The sequence below is a fragment of the Pezoporus flaviventris genome, unplaced genomic scaffold (assembly GCF_033815535.1).
Source record: "Pezoporus flaviventris isolate CSIRO_AGI_PZ_B2104156 unplaced genomic scaffold, CSIRO_AGI_Pfla_v1 ptg000007l, whole genome shotgun sequence".
NCBI lineage: Eukaryota > Metazoa > Chordata > Aves > Psittaciformes > Psittacidae > Pezoporus > Pezoporus flaviventris.
This window is the reverse complement of record NW_026892555.1, coordinates 47,036,592-47,056,886: the sequence shown is the minus strand read 5'-3', so window position 1 is coordinate 47,056,886 and position 20,295 is coordinate 47,036,592. Positions and strand designations below refer to the sequence as shown.

General features: G+C 40.8%; 1 protein-coding gene across 2 annotated transcripts in view; it reads right to left on the bottom strand.

Annotated features, from left to right (window-relative positions):
* ZNF521 (zinc finger protein 521) overlaps positions 1-20,295 on the bottom strand; it is a 232,050-nt gene that overhangs the window by 24,170 nt on the left and 187,585 nt on the right. For both annotated transcript variants that reach the window (XM_061448618.1, XR_009742560.1), the window contains exons 8-9: positions 6,401-6,532; positions 3,619-3,734 (exon numbers count right to left, since the gene is read on the bottom strand). In XM_061448618.1, the coding sequence (XP_061304602.1) occupies positions 3,619-3,734; positions 6,401-6,532 (248 nt within the window). Of the gene's footprint in view, positions 1-3,618; positions 3,735-6,400; positions 6,533-20,295 lie in introns of those variants that run through there.

Below are 20,295 nucleotides of genomic sequence, written 5' to 3'. Positions count from 1 at the left end.
TGGAGCAAAAAAGCCATTCAAATCATGTGTCAAATGTGGGAGATGGGTGAGCTATGGAGTTGATCTTAAAAGAATAAACTCCTGTAAAATCTCATTATTAATACATTGCAGGTTTGATTTTCAGGACTTGTCATTCACTCTGTTCTCACCAGTATATGGTCCTATAGGATTGTCTTGCATTCCTAACAGGAGTGTGGAGTGAAATCGTGGAAACCTCTAAAGAGACTTGTTTTTTGCATTGAGAAGATTGGTAATGAAGGAATAATAACTTGCCCAAGGTGAGATGGACATGGTATGTGGGGATTCTTATATTCTTGTAGCCTACTCTTCCTGGAACAGGAGTCAGAAAATGCTAAGCAAAGAATAACACTGGGCCAAACACCAAGTTAAGCGTCATTATAATGCATTTATTTTCTGTATCCTTGAATTCATTCCCTTTAAATATGAGCTGTACTGTATGTATGGACAGGGTTTCAATCCTATTGTGTTCTGCTCTGCTCTACCTTGTTCATGTTTTTACTCTGCCTTACAGCCATAGAGTGCAGTCCATGGCTTCTAACCTGAGATAAGCATCTCTCATGTATGGGAAATGCACTTCAGATGTATGTTTAAATTAAAAGCAAGGAACCATTCCTGATAGAGAGAATAAATACACTGTTATGCTGCAAGCCCCAATACAGACCACAGTAATGTGAAAGGATAGAGAAACATAACCTGGAGGCTCATTGCCAAATATTCCGCTGCTTCAGTGGGTAGATAGCCTGAACAAAGTGATGCCTCCTAGAATAGGTTTTAAATGAGAATAGGTTTGAGATCAATGTATTTTCAGCAAAAGCAGCTCCAAAGGTCAGTACCTACTGCTCTGCCTAAGTGCTTTGCTGCCCTTTCACCAGGCTGGGTAGATGATAACTGGAGGTAAAAGCAGAAAGCCAGCGATCCCAACAAATAAATGCAAATGGCATGATGCTGCTGCATTTTTTAAAACATAATGCATTCTCAACTGGGGTGGGGCTACCCAAGTTAATTAAAATAATAAAAATAATCAATTGAGTAAGAAAATGAATACCTTCTCCTTTTTACATGTGAAGATAAGCCAGGGAGGGGCTGTTTCTAAGGGCATGGAGATGTGCTCTATTAAGAGCCTTCTGCAGCATGCAACAACACACTGATTGTCACCTAGCCACCATGGAGCATAATTTGTTTCTCTGTAGCAACATCCTTTTTTGAGCCCTTCCCTATAAAACCAGGTATCTCAGTTATGTTTAAGTTTTAATGAATTAGGCTTAGATGGAGAAAGCAAAATCATGCCCCCTGTCTTGCGCAGGGATGAATTTTGAGTGGAAAAACATGTGGTGTTATTAAAATAAAGAAGCTGAAGGCAGCTGCTTGGGATTTCACATATTTTGAAATGGATGTGTATTTTAGGCAGGACAGACTAGTAAGGAGGTGATTGTAGTACAGCGACACCTGGACCTCTGCGCATTTTGCGTCTTCGGAATTCAGTTACCTATTCTCCCTTTTTAAAACCCAGTCTGAGTTCTGCTGTTTAAAATAATTTCTATTCCCTTGCTCCTGTTTCTTTCTTTTCATAATTGTCTTTTGCTGTCTTTTGCATACCTGCACCTCTTCTTTTCATGAGTTTTTTGTTTTGCTTGGTTTGTTTTTCTATTTTCTGTTTTTCCTTTCTTTTGGTCTTTCTCTCTTTACAATCTCTCCTTTCTCCTTCCAGAAACTGCTGATGTCCCTACTTCTTTTTACTTCCTCATTTTGATTCCTCATGATGAACAACAGAATTTGTGGAAACTAGTAAGCCAAAAGGATTTCAATATTTTTTCCTGAAACAGCAGTTTCACCTTATTGGAAACACTTTGCAAAAAAAACCCACCAAGTATTTTGAAAAAAAAAAAAAAAAAAAAAATCAAAGAAATGATTCCACAAAACCCATGCTGTGAAAGGAACACATACAACAAAATTAGTTTGTGACCTTTCCTCATTCCACTCAGTTTCTCCTTTATTTTCCCCACAAGTCCAATAAGTTTATATGCAATCCAGACCATTTGCTGACTTCAGAACTCAATCTTGCCTCTTTCTATCCATCACTATCTTTGAGTGTTTTTTTTCCGAAGCATCCAACTTTTCGTTTTCTTTTCCTTGTCTTATGATTGCACATTGGGTCAGAGCTTGCACATAATGCCTGGTACAGGCAGTTAATGGAACGGATTTGAATCTATTAAAAATAGGAGAGAAATACTGCACAGGAACCTTGGAGTATTACAGGTATGGTACTACAGGAGCTCCCATGACCTATGGGTCCACCAAGAAAGAGATAGGGAAGGCTACCACAAAGACTTTATTCCATATTGTTTTCATGAAGAAAGAAACTGGGAAAAACCAAATGCAGTGCAATTGATATAAATAACAATCTCTCACACAATGAATTCATGCATGGTTTAAATGTTGATTTAGTTTTTCTCCAAAGAAATATTTCATATCATCATGTCAAATATTAATACCAGGTTTTCAGTGTGTAAAACTTCCAGTAAGTGAAATACTAAATGGGCATACATGTGCACATGCCTCATTAGCTTCCTGCCTCTGCTGATAAGTTGAAACCCAGCTCTGCTCCAAAGCAAAATTAATTGTGGACACCCCAGTTAAAGGACTTAAAGATGGGGACCCACGCTATAAGAAACTTCTGAAAAACCTTAGGTGCTGAAATGTCTCTTCATGCCTAATAAAAACCACATGGCAGACAGTGTATAAAAGGCCTTACTGTACAAATACTTCTCCATGTTCCATCCCTATAGACCATCAGAGACCCTGATTTTTTTTCTCTGTCAACCTATCTTAATATTTTAATATAGACTAAAATAGTTCAGAAAAAATCTGCTGCTGCTGTTCCTAAGTATAACACCACATCAAGAATAACACACCATCACTTCTCGTTGCAAGATATGTAGTGCAGAATGTTAGTATGTAGTAAATAATTCCTTAATTCGTTTTCAGATCTTGTTCAATGTTTTTTTTCCTCTCTGTCCTTGTGTTTACTGTTAGTAAACAGTACCATTACAGATCTGACAGCACACAAGAGGACAGTGCACCATTCATTTGAACCTATTATTCCCCCCCCCCCCATCCAGTTAGTATTTATGGGAAATGGCCCGCATTCTTCACTATGAGGGTGGTGAGGCACTGGAATAGATTGCCCAGAGAAGTTGTGGGTGCCCCATCTCTTTCAGTGTTTAAGGTTGGACGGGGCTTTGAACAACCTAGTTTAGTGGAAGGTGTGCCTGACCACTGCATGGCAGGGTTTAACTAGATGTCCATTTCTCCCTCCCCAAGAATATCTTGAGCTGCAACAACCTACAGAGCAAGAATTCAAACGTGGGTCTCAAAATTCAGGTCTGTAGGAGGTAGCTTTCTACCAGTACCTTTTTGAAGTGGCATGGGTTGAATCACCTGTAATTTCTCTTTTCATTCCCTCATTCCCATCATGATGATGAACAAGTATCAGAAAAGTTCATGGCAAGTAAAGCTTTAGACTCAGCTAGCAAATACATAACGCGACTATAATCCCCAGGTAACATTATTATAACCCCCAGGTAAAAAGTGTAGTACCTGCAGCTCTGTTTGGAAGAAGAACTTCTGTGGGCACTGTGTGCAGTCATAGATCTTGTCCTCTTGTCCATGGGCTGAGAAGATATGCTGCTGCAACTTGTTTGCTTGGACAAACACTGGAACATTAGACAAACAACACTCATTTCACTACTTCGTATTGCAAGTGAAGAGTTTTTTATAAACAATTTCCCATTAACACTCAGCAATTCAAGGGGTAAAATTAGGCTGGTGCACTCCGATTTCACATTACACTGTTACTACAACTGGTATCAACGAACACTATCTACAAAGTGTGATCCTTCTTCTAAAATGAATGTACTGGAACAGATGCCTTGTTTAAAAAAAAAAAAAAGAAAAAAGACTCTAACAGGACAACCAATGAAGATTTTAAATCTAAAGAATTTAAAAGTGCCATTTTCTCTTCAGAATTATTTCTTTATGCTTAATGCACTTATTTCCTAGCAACCAACAGGTTTAAAATCATAGATGCCAAAGTCCTGTTTATTCTGTGAGCCTAAAGTTAAAGCTAACAAACAGCTCTGTATTTAAATGTGGTAATGCTGAAAATTATATCCCACAGCTACACTGGGGCAATGTCTATAAATGTGAAACAGAACTGCAGGTAAATTCTCTTTGGATACTTTAAGATCAACTCTGCCTACACACTGAATGCAAGGGTTTCAATAATATAAACATGTTCAATTTTAATGACTACAAAACAAGGCCCTAAGACTGTGTAACAGTTTACCTAGGAGACATGCTATTAATAATTAAATTGTATATGCCAGAGGCAGTGTTTGGGTTGGCAGCACTGACTTCTGATGGATGCCTGGTGCACTGTGACCTAAAAAAGTTTGCATCTACAATATTAATCTGTATAGGCAGGAAAAGGATTTATTAAAGATGCTGGCATTTGACTTTGACTCCATTCCTAATCATTAAAATTATTCTAATTGCAAGGCAACAAAAACCATCAGAATATTGTTCTTCTGAGTCATACATTTTAATCACATTTCTCATTACCCTGAAAAAAAAGATCAGATTCCATTTTCCATATAAAACTTATATTGATGATTTTTACTTCTTGTTATTATTCTAGCAAGACATGCTGAAATAATTTAATAGCATATTGCTAATAAAACACCATTGTTTATGATTAATGCCTGATGTCTATTTACCCCATCAGCAAAAAGACAAAAGTGTTTCACAAAGACTGGAATCGACTTATCTCCATACTCTTTAACACGTTTCACAAGGCTGCTGGCTTAAAAATTACAGATTAGTTTTATCAGGGATCTTGTTCACAAGGAGAATCGTCAATGGGTACTCCTTACATACGCCAGTTTTCACATGGCATAAGTCCCCCAAACTTGGAAACTGAAAACCCATGGCATTACGCTAAAAAAATCACCTCATAATGTGTACACAAAGACCGGGGGAAAGGGGAAAAAAATAGCAGAATCAGTAATAAAACTAAGAGAACAAACAACAAAAAAATGCCTGTCTGAAAAAATTATTGAACACAGACGCCTAACAGGCGAACTCTTTACCGCACTACTATCCATGCTCCAACATTACCATGACAAGCTGTGCACTGAAGATGAACTATGTATTTCTTTAATTTTATAACCCACAAAAATGTGTGAAATCTGAACACAGTGAGGTAATAATCATCACCAGCCACTGTATCTGAGAGATGAAAAATTCAAGTTTAATTTTCCTCTGTAGCATGCACTTAGGTTTTATTGGGAGGGGAGCTGCCAAATAGAGAGAAGTAAAATGAAGGTATTAAAGGATCTATTTGCCTATCAATGAAAATCCTTCACTCCCATTAAAGGAGAACAGAAACCTTGAATGGCTTCCAGAATTAGCATGCCATTGATGCGAGAATACCCAAAGTGTGTTTTGTCATGTTTGTGATTATCTTTGATTTTCATCTTGTAAAGCAAAATTGGGCATGTAAGCTACATATTAACACTTATGGTTTAGGTTATCATTTTATGAAATGTTTGATTAAGAAGCCCTTAAAAAAACTCACAACAACTCTGTAGGCATCTTTTAAATGCGCTTTCATTTCCAACAACAGCATTTTTCTGTTCCTCATTATGGCCCAAACACTGCAGTGCTTAGCCCCACTGGGTCAGGTTATTTTCTCACTTGGGTTTTACTACTGAATAACACCACTGACTTGGGGAGGATTATTCCGCACTTGGACTTGTGTCAGGGGAGAGCAGAACTTGACTTGTGGCAAGACAGCATGGTTTGCTTTCTAAAGCACATTACAAGAGTGTTTCTTCCCACCACAAGCCAACAAACACATGCAAGCAGGCTTTCTTACATGATCAGAGGAGAATGCTGCAGTGCACAGACTATGCCTAGCAGCCCTTGCCCGCGGGGCCAAGTTCTGCTCTGAGTTATATCGTTTTAGATGAAACATCTGTAGCTTTAAAGCACAAATTTATGGGCAGTTTTAACCTCGGCAAGTTTGGAACATGAAGGTAATGAACATGACACCATGGAAGGTAACAGACTATCACTTCTGTAATTATAAACCCCACAAACTCCCACTATAAAGAGCTAGAAATGCAGTTCTTACAGATGGATACCTGACCTTCTAAGGAGCCCAGCTTCCTAAATGATTTGTAATCAATATTACTAATGAGCACAAATGTAATGTTCCCTCCTAAAACCGACCTAAAGCTAGCACATGACACAGCGATAAATGGAGGTCTGCAAGTGCAAGCTAAGGGCAGGACAGGGACAAGTAGTGATAGCCTCCTACCTGTAAAGCACACTGGGCATTTGAAGGTGCCCCCCATGCCTTCAAAGCTGTGCTCGATCAGGTGGCACTGAAGCTTGGCAGGAGAGTCGAACGTCTGATTGCAGAGTTTGCATTCATGGTTCAGTCCTTCATCTGTGGAGAAATTGAAGAAAAAGTGAAATTCACCACAGCCCAAAGAACAAGTCCAACACAATCTATGAACATAAGAGACTTCTTGATTTCCTAAGCTCAGGAAACTGGATGTCCCTCAGCACTTATGGCTGCTAAAGTGTTTTCTCACCTGGAAGGTTTTAGAACGTACAAAGCTTAACTGGACATTAAAAACATATTTTCCACATACAGTTAGCACCAAACAGGAATGTAGAGCATTAGGCTTCAGCAGGAAATGATGAGTAGGACCTGAAACATCATCCTTTAGTAAAGCCACCCGATCACAACCTCGTACATTTGCAAAACAGCACGTGAAGAATTTAACACTGATCACACATCATTTATCTACCACGGGTAAGAAGAACTGCAAACGCACATATTTTTGGCACTCTGGCTGACGTGGGGTTTCTCGTAACCACGTTTCCAATCCCAGGGGCATACACAAAACACTTTGCAAGCTGCAGGATTTCCCAGCTCCCTTTCTGACAATCCCAGATATTTTTCCCCCCTTTATTTGCATTTCTCCTCTTAACAGCTCAGAAAAGTCCCTGTGTGCCTCCTGACGCAGCTTTCCCGTCAATGTCCTGCAGCTTTAAAACCCTTCCCGCTCCCCACCGCTTGTTCCTCTACTTCCTCCCATTGTCCTCTGAAGGCTGGCTGGTGCCTGGCACCAGGTTCCCTTCCTGAGGGTGCTGCAGGATTCATCCACTCCGCCATGAGGGCAGTCAACGGCTGTCCTACTTAGAAACAGTTGCTAGGTAAGAAGTGGCTTCCAGCCCTGCTGCAGAGGCCTCAATTCCCACAGCGCCGCTTAGAAAAGGTCCTTCTGTATGTCACCGGTGTGCTACACGAGTAGCATTGATCTCGCAGGTAAATACTGTATCTGATTATTAAGAATCGGGGGGGAATAAAACGCTTGGCGACTGGCACAGCTCCCTGCCATTTCTCAGGTGGGAAGGAATGATTTAGGAGAGCGCCCTACCCACCCCAAACACCTAAATGCTATGCTGCCTGCAGTGATTAGTGACCCTAATGACGGGTGTTGCGGTTGCTGTAGACGGTGAGAGCAGAGACAATGTTTTGTGCTCCATGCAGCGATCCTTCCCACCCATGTAAAGAAAACAAGACATGGTACTTGTGTGGCCGAGTGGGGCCACACGTCTGCTCAAAATGATCCCTAGTATCTTAACAGAATTGAAATAAATTCAGTGGTAGCCCTCAGCTTTCACTTCTCATTAGCCCTAAAGCTAAATTTAGTCTTCATGTAAGTCATGGCAACTTTAGCAAAGGGTGGGAGTTTGTGGGCTTTAGACCGTGCAAGCTAAGCCAGACAGTGGTGGCCATTCTGCAAGGTGGGACTACTTAAAACTGCTGTCTGGTGCTTATTCTATGAAGTGCCAGAGCTCTTTATAATGAGAAAGTAAGGGGCAGATGAAAACCAACAAAGCCAAAAGATTTACACAAAATCAGGTTGGGGTGGCAGCTGTCTCCTTTGGAGTAAACAGGTAAAAATACACTGACTACAGAAATTTCTATCCTGACAACAGTCAGCAACTGGGGAGCTCTCTCTCCACCGAATGCCCAGCTCTCATAATGTTCAGCACCTTCATTGGCTTTCATGATAAAATTGTATTTGTCATGCAGTGACTGTGAGATGAATGTAGAACCCCGTTTTGGGTCTTTAAAATGGCCACATTGGTGTCTTACCATTTTTTTTATCTCTCCTCTCTTCCTGTCAACCTTAGTGCAACAGAGTGGTGCCTCAGGTATAGACAGACATGGCCAAACGCTGCTCATGCAACAAACCGTAGACTTCCCTTCATCCTCTACCCAATCCTTCATTAAAGCAGTGCTCGATGTTACTGCCTACCTCCACATGCTGCAGATCTATCAGAGAAGTGTGAAATGGGGTAGGTGACACCTTTTCATTGGGTAGGTGACACCTTTTGTAACTCTTCATGGATAAATTAGCAACCCCTTATCAAATATATGCTAACTATTTCCTTCACAGGAAAAATTTTAGTGGATTCCAAAAGTTGACTTGGATTTGGGGTTTTCCACCATCACTGACAAGCCCTTCATGTATGTTCTGCTCTTCCTGCTGCTGAGAGAAGAAAAGTATGGCCTGCACGAACACTGTCAAGGGGAGTGTGAGGGAAAAGAACCTAGCATGAACCAGTCTGTACATCTAAGTGAGGTGGCTGTAAGCTGTGTTCACCTCACAGGCAGCAACCCACAGCTGTGGGCAAAGCTGCAGAACAGCATACTGAAAAGAGGCAAAAGACTCAAAAAAACATAGATAAATGCCTCTTCTTTCCTGAATTTGAAAATCAGTTATGAGGAATGTAGAGACTGCCACAAGTGATCATGTAATTTCTCCTACATCTAGATCATTGCCGTGGTCATTACCAAACAGATAGTTCTGAAGACAGTGCAAGTCCCCACAAAGGGTAACTACGAGCTAGACAGCCTGTAGGGTAAAGTTTCTTCATCAAACTGTTTGTGCTGATGCACGCAGTCAAAGCAATTAGGACAAAGGGAGCTCCATCTCAGGATCTTCCACATGTCAAGGTGAAAATAATCGATGACAGTTCTCAAGTCAAAGACTTACTGTTGGCAAAGTGTAAATGAACCACACTAATCGTTCTTGAGAATAGGAACACTGAACAGAGTTCTTCAAACATTCCAAGGGAGAAAGACTTCCTAAAAAGAAATACTCTTATATGGAGCTACAGAAGACAGAGATGGCTTTTTTGTCTTTCCATTACATTAGCTAATGAGGAAAAAGTAGGAAGAAAGGCATGCACTCCTGATGCTGAATCAAAACTAATTTTAGCTACACAGTATTTGCAAGAACTGAACCCCATTAAATGTGACCCTATTGTATTTCCAATATCACTCAGATCCAAGGTAATCTCCTGGTCAGAAACTTCAAAACCACTTTGATTACTGTGTGTTGCAAATCTGCTTTTCCTAAAGGCTTATAAACAGGGTTTGAAAAATCCCCTCACCCAGTCGCCTGGGGCAGATAGGAAACTTCCCCAGGCAAAAGGCATCAATTTGTGCAGAATCTAAACTTTCTCTTAAAAATAAAATGTTTTTAGTCTCCTAGTTCTAAAGACTGCATTTAAAATATGACTACATTTGTGTAACTAGTAGGATAATATTCTTCCTAAATCTCACTTGTCAGTCACTGTTCCCATCCCACTTTTTTCCACCCATTTTGTGCACGTCGCCTGCTCTGTGCTACGTCCTCGGAACAAAGGGCAAAGTTCCAGTCCTTGAATTCAAGAATGTGATTCCAGCATGATTTAAATTTAAGGAAGACAGATAAGGTTACAGTAGTGGCAGAAGAGCTGGGTTCCATTCCAAACTCTGACACTGACTTACTCTTACCACGTTGGCCACGACAGTTTTGCCTCTGTTTCTCAGACTACCCATCTTTAAAGAAGAGGTGTTAATTTTTAATTTCTACTTTAATAGGCTGACCTAATTAGTATCCCTTAAGACTTTTAATACAACTGGGACAACTGAGCTTGAGGGGAGTCCAGGACTAACTACCACAGACAGAACACCCAGAATCACTGCCATCTGCCTTTGAGAAGCTTTAAGATAACATGTCTGGGCACATAACTGCCTGCTTGCTTGGGTCACATAGCACTGCAGAAGGATGATGGAACAAGGCTTTGTCTGTGTGCTCTGCTCTCCACAGAGAATTTAAAAGCAGAGCCAACATTTTATCTCCCACTGGCAAGAAAGAGCCAGGGTGTGGCAGCTTTTGCAAAGGTGCCAGATGAAGAAAGAGGATGCAAAAGGCTCTGTTTACAGATTGGCCCCTATCTAGCTCTTCATGTTTAGCAAACAGTTTGATAGGGTACTGTGGAAGTGCAAAGTATGATATCATTAATAAATAAAGGGCCGGTGAAATGTCACATTTTCAGTTTCCATTTGGGATAAATCTGAAATGCAGTGGAGTGTCAGACACAGTCCAAGAGGCTCCCCTTCCCTGCAGAACAGAGCTACTGCTCTATGCTCTTGCTCAGGTTAAAAAAAAAAAAAAAAAGTAAAAAAAAAAAAAGTGCTGAACAGCTTTAAAAAATTCAATCAAAATAATCTGCTCTTTGGAAAGGTGGCGGCTGACAGTAATTGGAAAATACTGTCTGACTCATTTATTAAAGTGAGATTCAGAGTCAATTGATTTAATAACCATTAGAATATTCTATTAAGGATATAATAGGGTTGCACAGCCCTATTTTTTATTAAGAGTTATAGGTAAGAAATAAGCAATGCTATGGAATTTTAGACAACTGCTGTATGGATTAGACTAAAAATATGGCTTGCAAAATAGGTATAAAAGCAGCAACTATCAGGAGGAGGAATAGGAAAATACATTACAGTGCAAATGAATTAGCTGAACGATGAAAAAGAAATGAACCTTTAATATAAAGCCTACACTTTTCCAAATCTAACAGAAAACTATGCACTGCATTCCCTGATGTGGTACATCGTAAAACAAGTCAGCACGTCCTTCGCATTACAGATCCAACAACTCCATAAGGAAGGCAAGAACAAAGTACCCACTGTACAACACAGAACTGCTGCTTAATGCTGCTCTTACATGGTTAGGATATGAGTTTGGACATGGTTAAGACCTCAGAACATGGATAAGGATGCTTTGCCCACTGCTGGTAGACAAATGAGTTTGATGCATGCAGAAATTCTGCATAAGTAAATTACTTTCCATTTGCAATCTTTATTCAGATAGTGGGAACATGTAAACATGAATCAATCCTAAATAAATGCATTTAATATTCATATAGATGTTTAATATTTATACAAATATTAAATGTTTCAGTGGGGGCAGGTAGATTTTAATTGAGGTGCAGCCCATTACTTCAGCAACTATCAACTTGATAACCAGCTATAAAAGCAAACAAAATCAGTCCTTGCACTGAGCATACACTCACATTTGGGGCTCCTCTGTCTTTGAACAACTTGCATGGCAGGCAAGATCCCCTCACCCTCACCCTGACTTGAGGCAATGCATTGGATGGCCTGCCCCGATTTGTGCAACCAATTCAACGCACAGATCGTTCATTTCATGGAAGGCCCTGACATTTCAATATATGCTTTAAACAAGTGAAACCCTTTAAGCAGCCTCTAGACCATGTCCCATGTTTATGCTTCTTGCTTTTCAATAAAAACAAAACTAGAGCAGCTACAAGCAAGTGCTCACTGGCTGACTTACATGCAGCTGTTAAGTCAGTAACCACTGGGGGCCCTCTTATATTGTCTGATCAACACTACAGCCATTACCGAGTACCACTTTGTAACAGTTTATAAGTAAGTCTTTCTCTTATTCACCCTCGAGATTGTCCAGAAGGGTCCTTCTGCCTTTTACTCTGAATAAATCTATAGGCAAAGGTCCAAAGATGATGATGTCCTCCCGGTAAATCATCACGAGGCTGGGTCCATGCTTAAAAGCATCTGCTAAGAAGTAGTGTAAACTCTGCCCTCCACACGCAACACAGGAATGAAATGGCCTGCAGTCCCTGTATTGTTTTCAGGTCTAAAGCATGCACAACTTCCATAGTCAATGTTTTCTTTGTACTTTTTTTTTCCCAAGCAAACCATGCCCCTAAACAAATTTCTCCTTTATATTACTTCCACTCTTCCCCAAGTTGATTTTGCAGCACATATTTATCAGCCAGAGACCTGAGGAGTATGGAAGGAGTGCCATTGACAACAGCTACCCCCTCGGCTACTAAATCTCACACTAGAAAGTGGGGAAGGGCAAAATACAGCGTATACCATTGTAATTTGCAGACTATACAGCCATTCATGCTTCCTAGCTTACAGTGCTGTGTTTGTCTGCATCTTTTTAATTCTACTGGCCACACACTTGTCAACCTCTCCATGCCACTAGAGACAATCTCATTCCTGCTCAAAATTCTTAGGGTCCACTATAGCAAGCAAGTGCGTGACAAGTATCCTTCTCTGCTAAGGAGCACACAGCACCTCGACCAAGCCTGGAAGCTGTGCCTGAAGTCTTCAGCCCCATGTTCATAATTTCTCCATGTTTGTAATAGTGCTTCTGTCATTTTCGATTTCTCAAACATTATCACCCCCCTCCCCCCCCCCGAAAAACACTAACCACCATGGTGTTAATTTTGGAAGCTGACATGCAAAAACATAGGAATATAGTGATAAAGAAAGAGATGTAGTAAAGGCAAAGCACACAGCTGGAATTTGCAGCAGGAAGAAGAATACAGCTGGAATTTACAGCCATGAGAAGAACCTGCCATGGACACCCAGGGTTTTTTAAAGTCTTAACTAATGGTTCAATCCTGACGGCACAGGATGGAGGATTGCACAGAAAGACAGAAGTACACCTGCAATGTCCAGGGAAGATCACCACGTTCGAAGCAGGAGGTTAGGGAAAGGAACTATCTCCCTCACCCTCTTTTCTGCATTTCCCTCTTGTGCCACATACTACCACTCAAGTAGTCAGGGCTGCACAGTGGTCTGTGTTTACTCTTAATGCCACTTTTAACTGAAATAATGACGTTAGCTCGAGACTTGAAAACTCAAAACATCAGGCTGCAACCTGAGCAATGTCTCTCCCCTTGCTTTTCTCAAGCAGAAAAAGCAAGCAAGCTCAAAATGATCTTTGGGCAATGTTCTGAGGAAGGAGGTGGACAAGATGTAAGGAACAATCCCAAACTCTTGAGTTACCAAAAACTGTAGCCTCCCAAGGAGAAAGCTGAGATCAGGCCATGACTCTGCCTTGAAGGTACTTGCCAGCATCAGAAGGAAGAGAATGGCATCTGAATTGGCTCCCAGCAGCGCCAGGTAGGAAGCTTTATTCAACATACAGGGAATAAATCCTACAGCCTTCTGCAGTGATTGCTAAAGTGACAGCAAAGGGTGCTGATTGATGGAGTGACAAAGAGCTGGGATCCACCTCCTCAATTAAAGCAAAAGTTCATCTCTCCAGGGCCAGATTTTGAAATTAGATCTGCTTAAGGGAAAGCCAGTCTACTGCATCTTTCATTCCACTGTATTTTCGTCTGAAGCAAGGGATGCATTTCACTTCACCAACTGTTCACTTTTTTGCTTGGTTGCACTCACTTTGGCTGCTTGTAAGTGAACTCTTCTTACCACATGTGCCTTGTATGTTCTATTAAAGCCACAGATTGTCTGGCTTTGGTGAGGTTGGATGAGAATAAAAGAAGGACAACTGGCAGGATCTATTTCTTAATAACTGTCATGTTTTCAGCTCAAGCAAGAATGATTTAAATACAGCAAATGCCCTCTCCACCAAAGAACAGCATTTTCTGGACAACTGGCTACTGGGAGAGAGCTCAGGAATTCAGCAACAGGGCTATTCACCAACTGATGGGACATGCATAATTAGCTACTCCCTGTCTGTAACTGCACCCGAAAAAATTAGTATTAAAATTTGTGGGAAAAGAAGGTCTGTGTTGCATCACATAGCTATACACATTACAAGGTTACACTCCATCACTGAAATAAAATCCCATGTGACAGAGCTTATTTTGGAAACAATTTTACCATGGGATATAAAAAGAAATTTAAACCGGTAGGAATAAGCTGAGTGGTGTGAGTTATTTGTGGATAGATGATCCAGCTCAATGCTTACCTTTTCAAAAAGCACTTAGTGAGCGCTGATTAAAAACTCGGAGACTGATCCTTCAAACGCTGGCATGACTAGCTCAGGGGACCAGGTCTCTCGTTTTACTAGGTCTTGCCTAGACCTTTTGTGGGACTAAATTCTGCCAAAGCGTGCAAAGTTGAACCCCCCATCCTTCAACTGCACAGTTTATCTTTACATCTGCATATTACAGATACCAAACCCCAGAGCTGTGAAATGTCTCTTTTTCCCACCTCATGCAGAGGATGATACTCTCGCACTAAATTCCAGTGGATGAAGAATCAGGCCCTGCTTAATCTGCCCATCATTATGAACACAGTGTCAAAATTTAGGTCAGTATTGAGCTCTTCTTTGTTCTCTTCCATGAGCTCTTAGCCTGTTTCTTTACAAGGAGAAAGTTTTTTGGACCAAACCTTCTCTAGTAAAGTCAAATTACAATTTGAATGGCTTAGAAATTGCTCAAGCAAAATGGTTATTAACAATTTAATCAAACTGTAGGGGGAAAAGGCTAATAAAAATGTCACATTTGTATTCAGAAGAATTAGGAACAGTAAAATATAACTAAAACTTTTGGGCTTTTTTAGCAGTGTTCATACAATATCAATATTTTTGTTCACTGTGTAGGCTGCAGGTTCTTTTTCTTGTTCTTCCTTTCCGGTTGGAGAACCAGGTTTCTCTGCTATATGATGTTAAATGCCTACTAGTAATGACCACTCATCTGGGACTTCTAGAACTGGTGGAAACACAGGTATATCTGCTTCCAAGTTTTGCACTAAGAAACCACAAACTGTTAAACTAGAAGAGGATATTTCATGTTGCATAAGCTAAATGTAACCTGTTCTAAATTTAGGGGTACTGGGAAAACATCTTCTTGCATGGAGATAATCAAAGTGTCAATATTAATACTACATCATAGAGCACCAGCAGTGGAGTTTACATTTTGTACACAACTCTCATCAGATATTTCTTTTGTTCTGAATATAAAGTAAGGGTCACAGTTGCCTTCCTTCTTTTGGCATGAAGCCAGTAGATGCCTGGAAGATAAAGCCTCTAAATGCTAAAATGCTGTTTATCGGATGTATAATGAATTGCCTGTTTACTCTTATAGGAAGGGGAAGAAAAAAGGAAAATGGAGGAAAAAAGTAAGAGTAGGACAGGATGGGATAGAATGGGATGGGACAGAAGAGAAGGGAAGGGAATGATAGGGCTTTCCTGTATTACTGGATATTTGAATTGATATAATGAAGAAACAACAGCGCTTCTCATATTTCCTAATACATAAGGTACTATTGATATTTTTTTTCCAAAACTCAATGCCATTATACAAGTCAAAGATTATTTGGCATCTTCTTATGTAGGTGAGGGACACTTTTAAATAAGCAGCAATTGCTGAGATATTGATCCAGCTCTTAAGCTCATTTAGGGGTGTATCAGCTTCCTGTTTTCTTTCCTTTTAACCTCCATCTCTCTACCCAGGCCCTCAGGAAAATAAGAGAGGAAGAAGCAGTTCAGGCTCTTAGGGCCCTCAGGTCTGTGCTGATAACTGGGTATTTAATTAGATTCTTTTCACCCGAGCGCACTGCTTTGCCAGTTAGGGAAGATTTGCTTGTACGGCAATGTACTAAAATGATAAAGCTCAATTTAATATAAAGAATTACTTATATTTCTCATCTGACTTAAGTTTGCCTTTTTATTTAGAAAAGTATGAGGAAGCCCAGTTTTAGCTTGCACTAACCTTTTCGCATGTCTCTCTTTGATCCTGCTATAAAGCAAGCAAACAGCTTTTGGCTCACATATCAAAAAAAGACCAGACTTCATTCTAAACCTACCCCACTCTCCTTCCCACTTTCTCTGCTGGTACTAAGACTTCACACTGAGCTGAACAAACAGCTGCTGAGATTTCTATATTAAAAGTTGTTCGTTTGTGGGTAAGAGAATAATGAAGGCCAATTAGGTATTTTTCCTCTATTTGTTCCATGTTTGGGTTTTTGTTTTTTCTTTAATTCTAATTCCCTCTTTTACAGATATATTCCTACTCTTCATCTAACCTAATTCCTCACTGAAGCAAAGATACCGTTTCCCACTATGCTACAAACTGAGGACTGGTACCTAAGAACATCTCCCTGCTCCAGTGAACTTTTCGGTAGCAGAATGGCAAAGTTTCGAGCATGAAATAACAAGGGAAAAAGAGGAAAACTAACGGAGTAGAAGAAACAGAACTGGCCGAAAAGAGATGTATTACTGACAGGCAAAGGTTGGTTGCAGAAAGAGAACAGGCATAGTAGCAATGATAAAGAAAAATGGGGGTAGCCTGAAAAGTCTGATGGAGGAGAAGTGAGCCGAAGCACGGCATGAAACCTAGCTGGAGGCTAAGAGGTGCAAGCAAGTCTTGATTTAACCCTCATTCAGATGTGGTGTGACATTAAATGACTATGAGGTGATTAACATCAGTGAAAAACAAAAAAACACTTGTAAGACTCTGAGGAAATCTGATATGCGATATGAAAAACATGCCTGTAACAGCAAGAGAGAGGTGGCTGACCACTGTAAGGCAACAGCCTTTTGCTAAGACATACTCTAATAAATAACTTACAAGACTGCATTTGTTGGCTGAAATATTATCCAAAAGGCCCACTGAGTTTTCACTGCGTGTGAGTTTAAATAAGAAGAGGTAGGAGAAAAAAGAGGAACCCAAGAAGAAAAGCACACTTAGCTAAACCACATTTAGCTGGAGCAGGATAGAGGGGGTCAAGAGGCAGACGGTTTGCTGGGGTTTTCTGGGTTTTCTCCTGTCCCCTTGCTTGGGCTAGTGCCAAATTCCCTTTCTCCTTCACACCCACCCATCTTTCACCCATCTCCGTGAAATGCACTACTCCACGTTTCCTTTACCCGTAGTCTGTGGCAGTCTCATTTGTACCAGTAATGTCCTTGGTAGGAAGAGCTCTCTGGGGCTGTGAGCTGGACTTGGCTCCAGCCATATCATAGTAGGGCCATGAGGTGTGCACAGGGTGAAACAGGACATGTTAGGGTTACCCCTGGCAGTTATATGTGTAGTGAAATCCCCTGTGAAACAGTGTGAGACTGGAGCTGAGTCCTAATCCCCACTCAGTCATCCCCTATGAACTAGTTAGAATTCTTACCTGCCTGCAGATCTGTGTGGCTCTCTATGCACTATCCAAAGCCGACCAGGCCCAGCCCTGTATATAGTGGGTACATGCCCAAGGTGGCTAGCAGTTGCCAAAACCAATGGTTTGGGTTTGGGTTGGAAGGGACCTTGAGATTATCTAGTTCCAAACCCTCCGCCACAGGCAGGGACACCTTCCACTAGGCCAGGTTGGTCAAAGTCCCATCCAGCCTGGCTTGAACACTTCCAGGGATGGGGCATCCACAGCTTCTCTGGGTAATCTGTTCCAGTTCCTCACCACCCTCACAGTAAAGAACTTCTTCCTTATTGCTAACCTGAATTCCCCCTGTTTAAGTTTGAACACATTACACCTTGTCCTATTGCTACAGTCCCTGATGAAGATTCCCTCTCCATCATCCCTGTAGACCCCTTTCAGATACTGAAAGGCTGCTATGAGGTCTCCACGCAGCCTTCTCTTCTCCAGGCTGAACAGCCCCAACTTTCTTAGACTGTGTTTGTATGGCAGGTGCTCCAGCTCCTTATCATCCTTGCGGCCCTACTCTGGATTTGCTCTGACAGTTCCATGTCCTTCTTATGTTGGGGGCACCAAAACTGCACACAGTACTTCAACTGGGGTCTCACAAAAGCAGAGTAGAGGGGCAGAATCAACTCCTTCTAATGCCATTTGCAGCAAAATCAGGAAAAGCAAGTGTATGCCTGAAATTCTGCACTGGGCGTTCAAGTTTGGGCAGTTTCCCCTCAGAGGTTTTCTCTGAACAAGAAGCGCAAATAATTGATTTATTTTTTTATTTTTCTTTAATGAAGACTCAGATTTTGATGCAGTACTGTCATTTTGTGGGCTTAGGTTGAAAAAGAATCACTCAACATTGTGAGACTTGTGATCAAATTGTGAAACCTAATTTACCCAAATGAAATGGGGGACACAAAATTAATTCAGATAAATGAGGATTTTGAATAAGCAAGGGACTATTTAGTGCTTTTAATACACATCCTGGGACACAACCTCATTACAGATCAGGAGTGTTGTGCTGTGAGTTTGTGTCAGAGTGGAAGTGTCACTGACACAACAAATAAAACCAAAAATATCCTACTCCCTGATCGCTTATTTTGTGTTTCCATACACATGCTACACGAGCCTGAAGAATAATTAACATTGCTGAGAAGAAGCAGCAACAGTGGATGAGTCTCACTACAGCAGACCTCTCATCATAGCAGAAATACAAATGTACTAGTTATCGTAACTGTGTTATGTTAAGTAGACCTTTGCCCCACATTATTGTAAGTTAGAGGAGGGAAAGGGGAAAAGGAAGATGATATCAGCATTCTTGATGATATTTTATTTATCCACACATACTGTTGGCACAGTTGAAGAATAAGCAGAAGAATGGAAGGCAACACACACAGTACTTGTGGACCCAGAGGTTTTTTTTCACATTTCATCAGGGAAAAGAAGACTGTCAGGGAAGACAACAACTCTTCTACAGAGCAATCCCAGGCATTACTGCCAGCAAAAGAAAAAAAAAAAAGAAGAAAAAAGGTTAAAATATGGAATTATAAAGATGCTGTTGACATCTTCACTGCGGGCAGAGTTTGGATTTCTTAACTTTGTGACAAGTTGTCCAAGACCTGAGCAAGTTCACTGAAGTTACCATTTAAATATCGCATACTCTGATTACACGATGAAGGCCAGCTCCGCAGGATTTTGTTTCCATCTTCAACTTCTTGATGATATTACGAAACAAAACTATTTCTTAATAGAATTGTACAAAATGTACATTTAACTTGCCTGGCCTTTTCTTTTTGAAAGCGGGAGGGCCATTGTTTGGAAGCCCTGATGCTGTCTAAGACAAAATGTCTTCATCACAGATCTTGCAGGCAATAAGTTTCTGTCCTCACCCAACACTTTATGCCTTACTTGTCAGTCTTCCTCCAAACCAAGTGGGGAAAACATACATCCAAGATGCAAAGATGTAAAGCAGATAGAATATATCCACTAGTCCCTCAACTTGCCTCCTTCACCTCACTTGAGAAGCAACTTCTAATTTATTAAATCTGGAGATGAGTGGAGGGACTTAACATTAGGCAGGATTTGAACAGAAAATAAGGTCAAGGAGGAGAGTTCCCGTTCTAGTCCTATTTGGAAAAACAGAAGCATTTTATACGTCAAACAGAAAAAAAGCTATGGGAGGAAAGCAAGAGGGCAAACATACTTGCAATGCCATGTATCACTCTGGCCAGCAGGAGCCCACTGTTAGATCTCACAACGCATTTTGCTAAGAGTGAGACATGTAGATTGTGATCCCATGACGCCTTTACAAATAACCAACATATTTTGCTGATGTTAATTCCTGTTTGACTGCTGGACTTGATATGTGATATGGCAGAGGAGAGGAAGAACAATTGCCATGCTAAATCCTTGAAAATTATACTGCAGAAAAGGTGGGCAGCCTTTCTAGTTCAGCTGGGCATCAGAAGCCAAAGATCAGATCTGAAAATAACAGCTGATGAAGAATACCTGCAGAGCAGCAAGCAAACTAAGCTGGGGCAACTCAACTGAGAGTCATACTCACAAACCATCTACCAACCCCCTCCTCTTTCCATCATTTCATATTTGTGAGTGGCACACCCTTCCTCTCCCCCAACCGAGAAAATAAGGACAAGCTGGCTATGAAGAGAGAAAAAAACTAACTTGAAAGTGAGCTATAGCAAACAGGAAGTCAGCTGATACACCAAAACACCAGCGTTTCTTGGAAAATAAACCACTCTGAAGGCCTCAGTAAAAAGTGGCAATAGCAGGAAAGTTCCAAGTTAAAGATGTTGTTGCTTTGCCCTTGGTTCACTGTGGTGGTAAGATATTGCAACATGCACAGTACATTATCTTTAAATCGTATGTTCTGTGCCCCCTGTGCTTGCATCAGAAGTCTG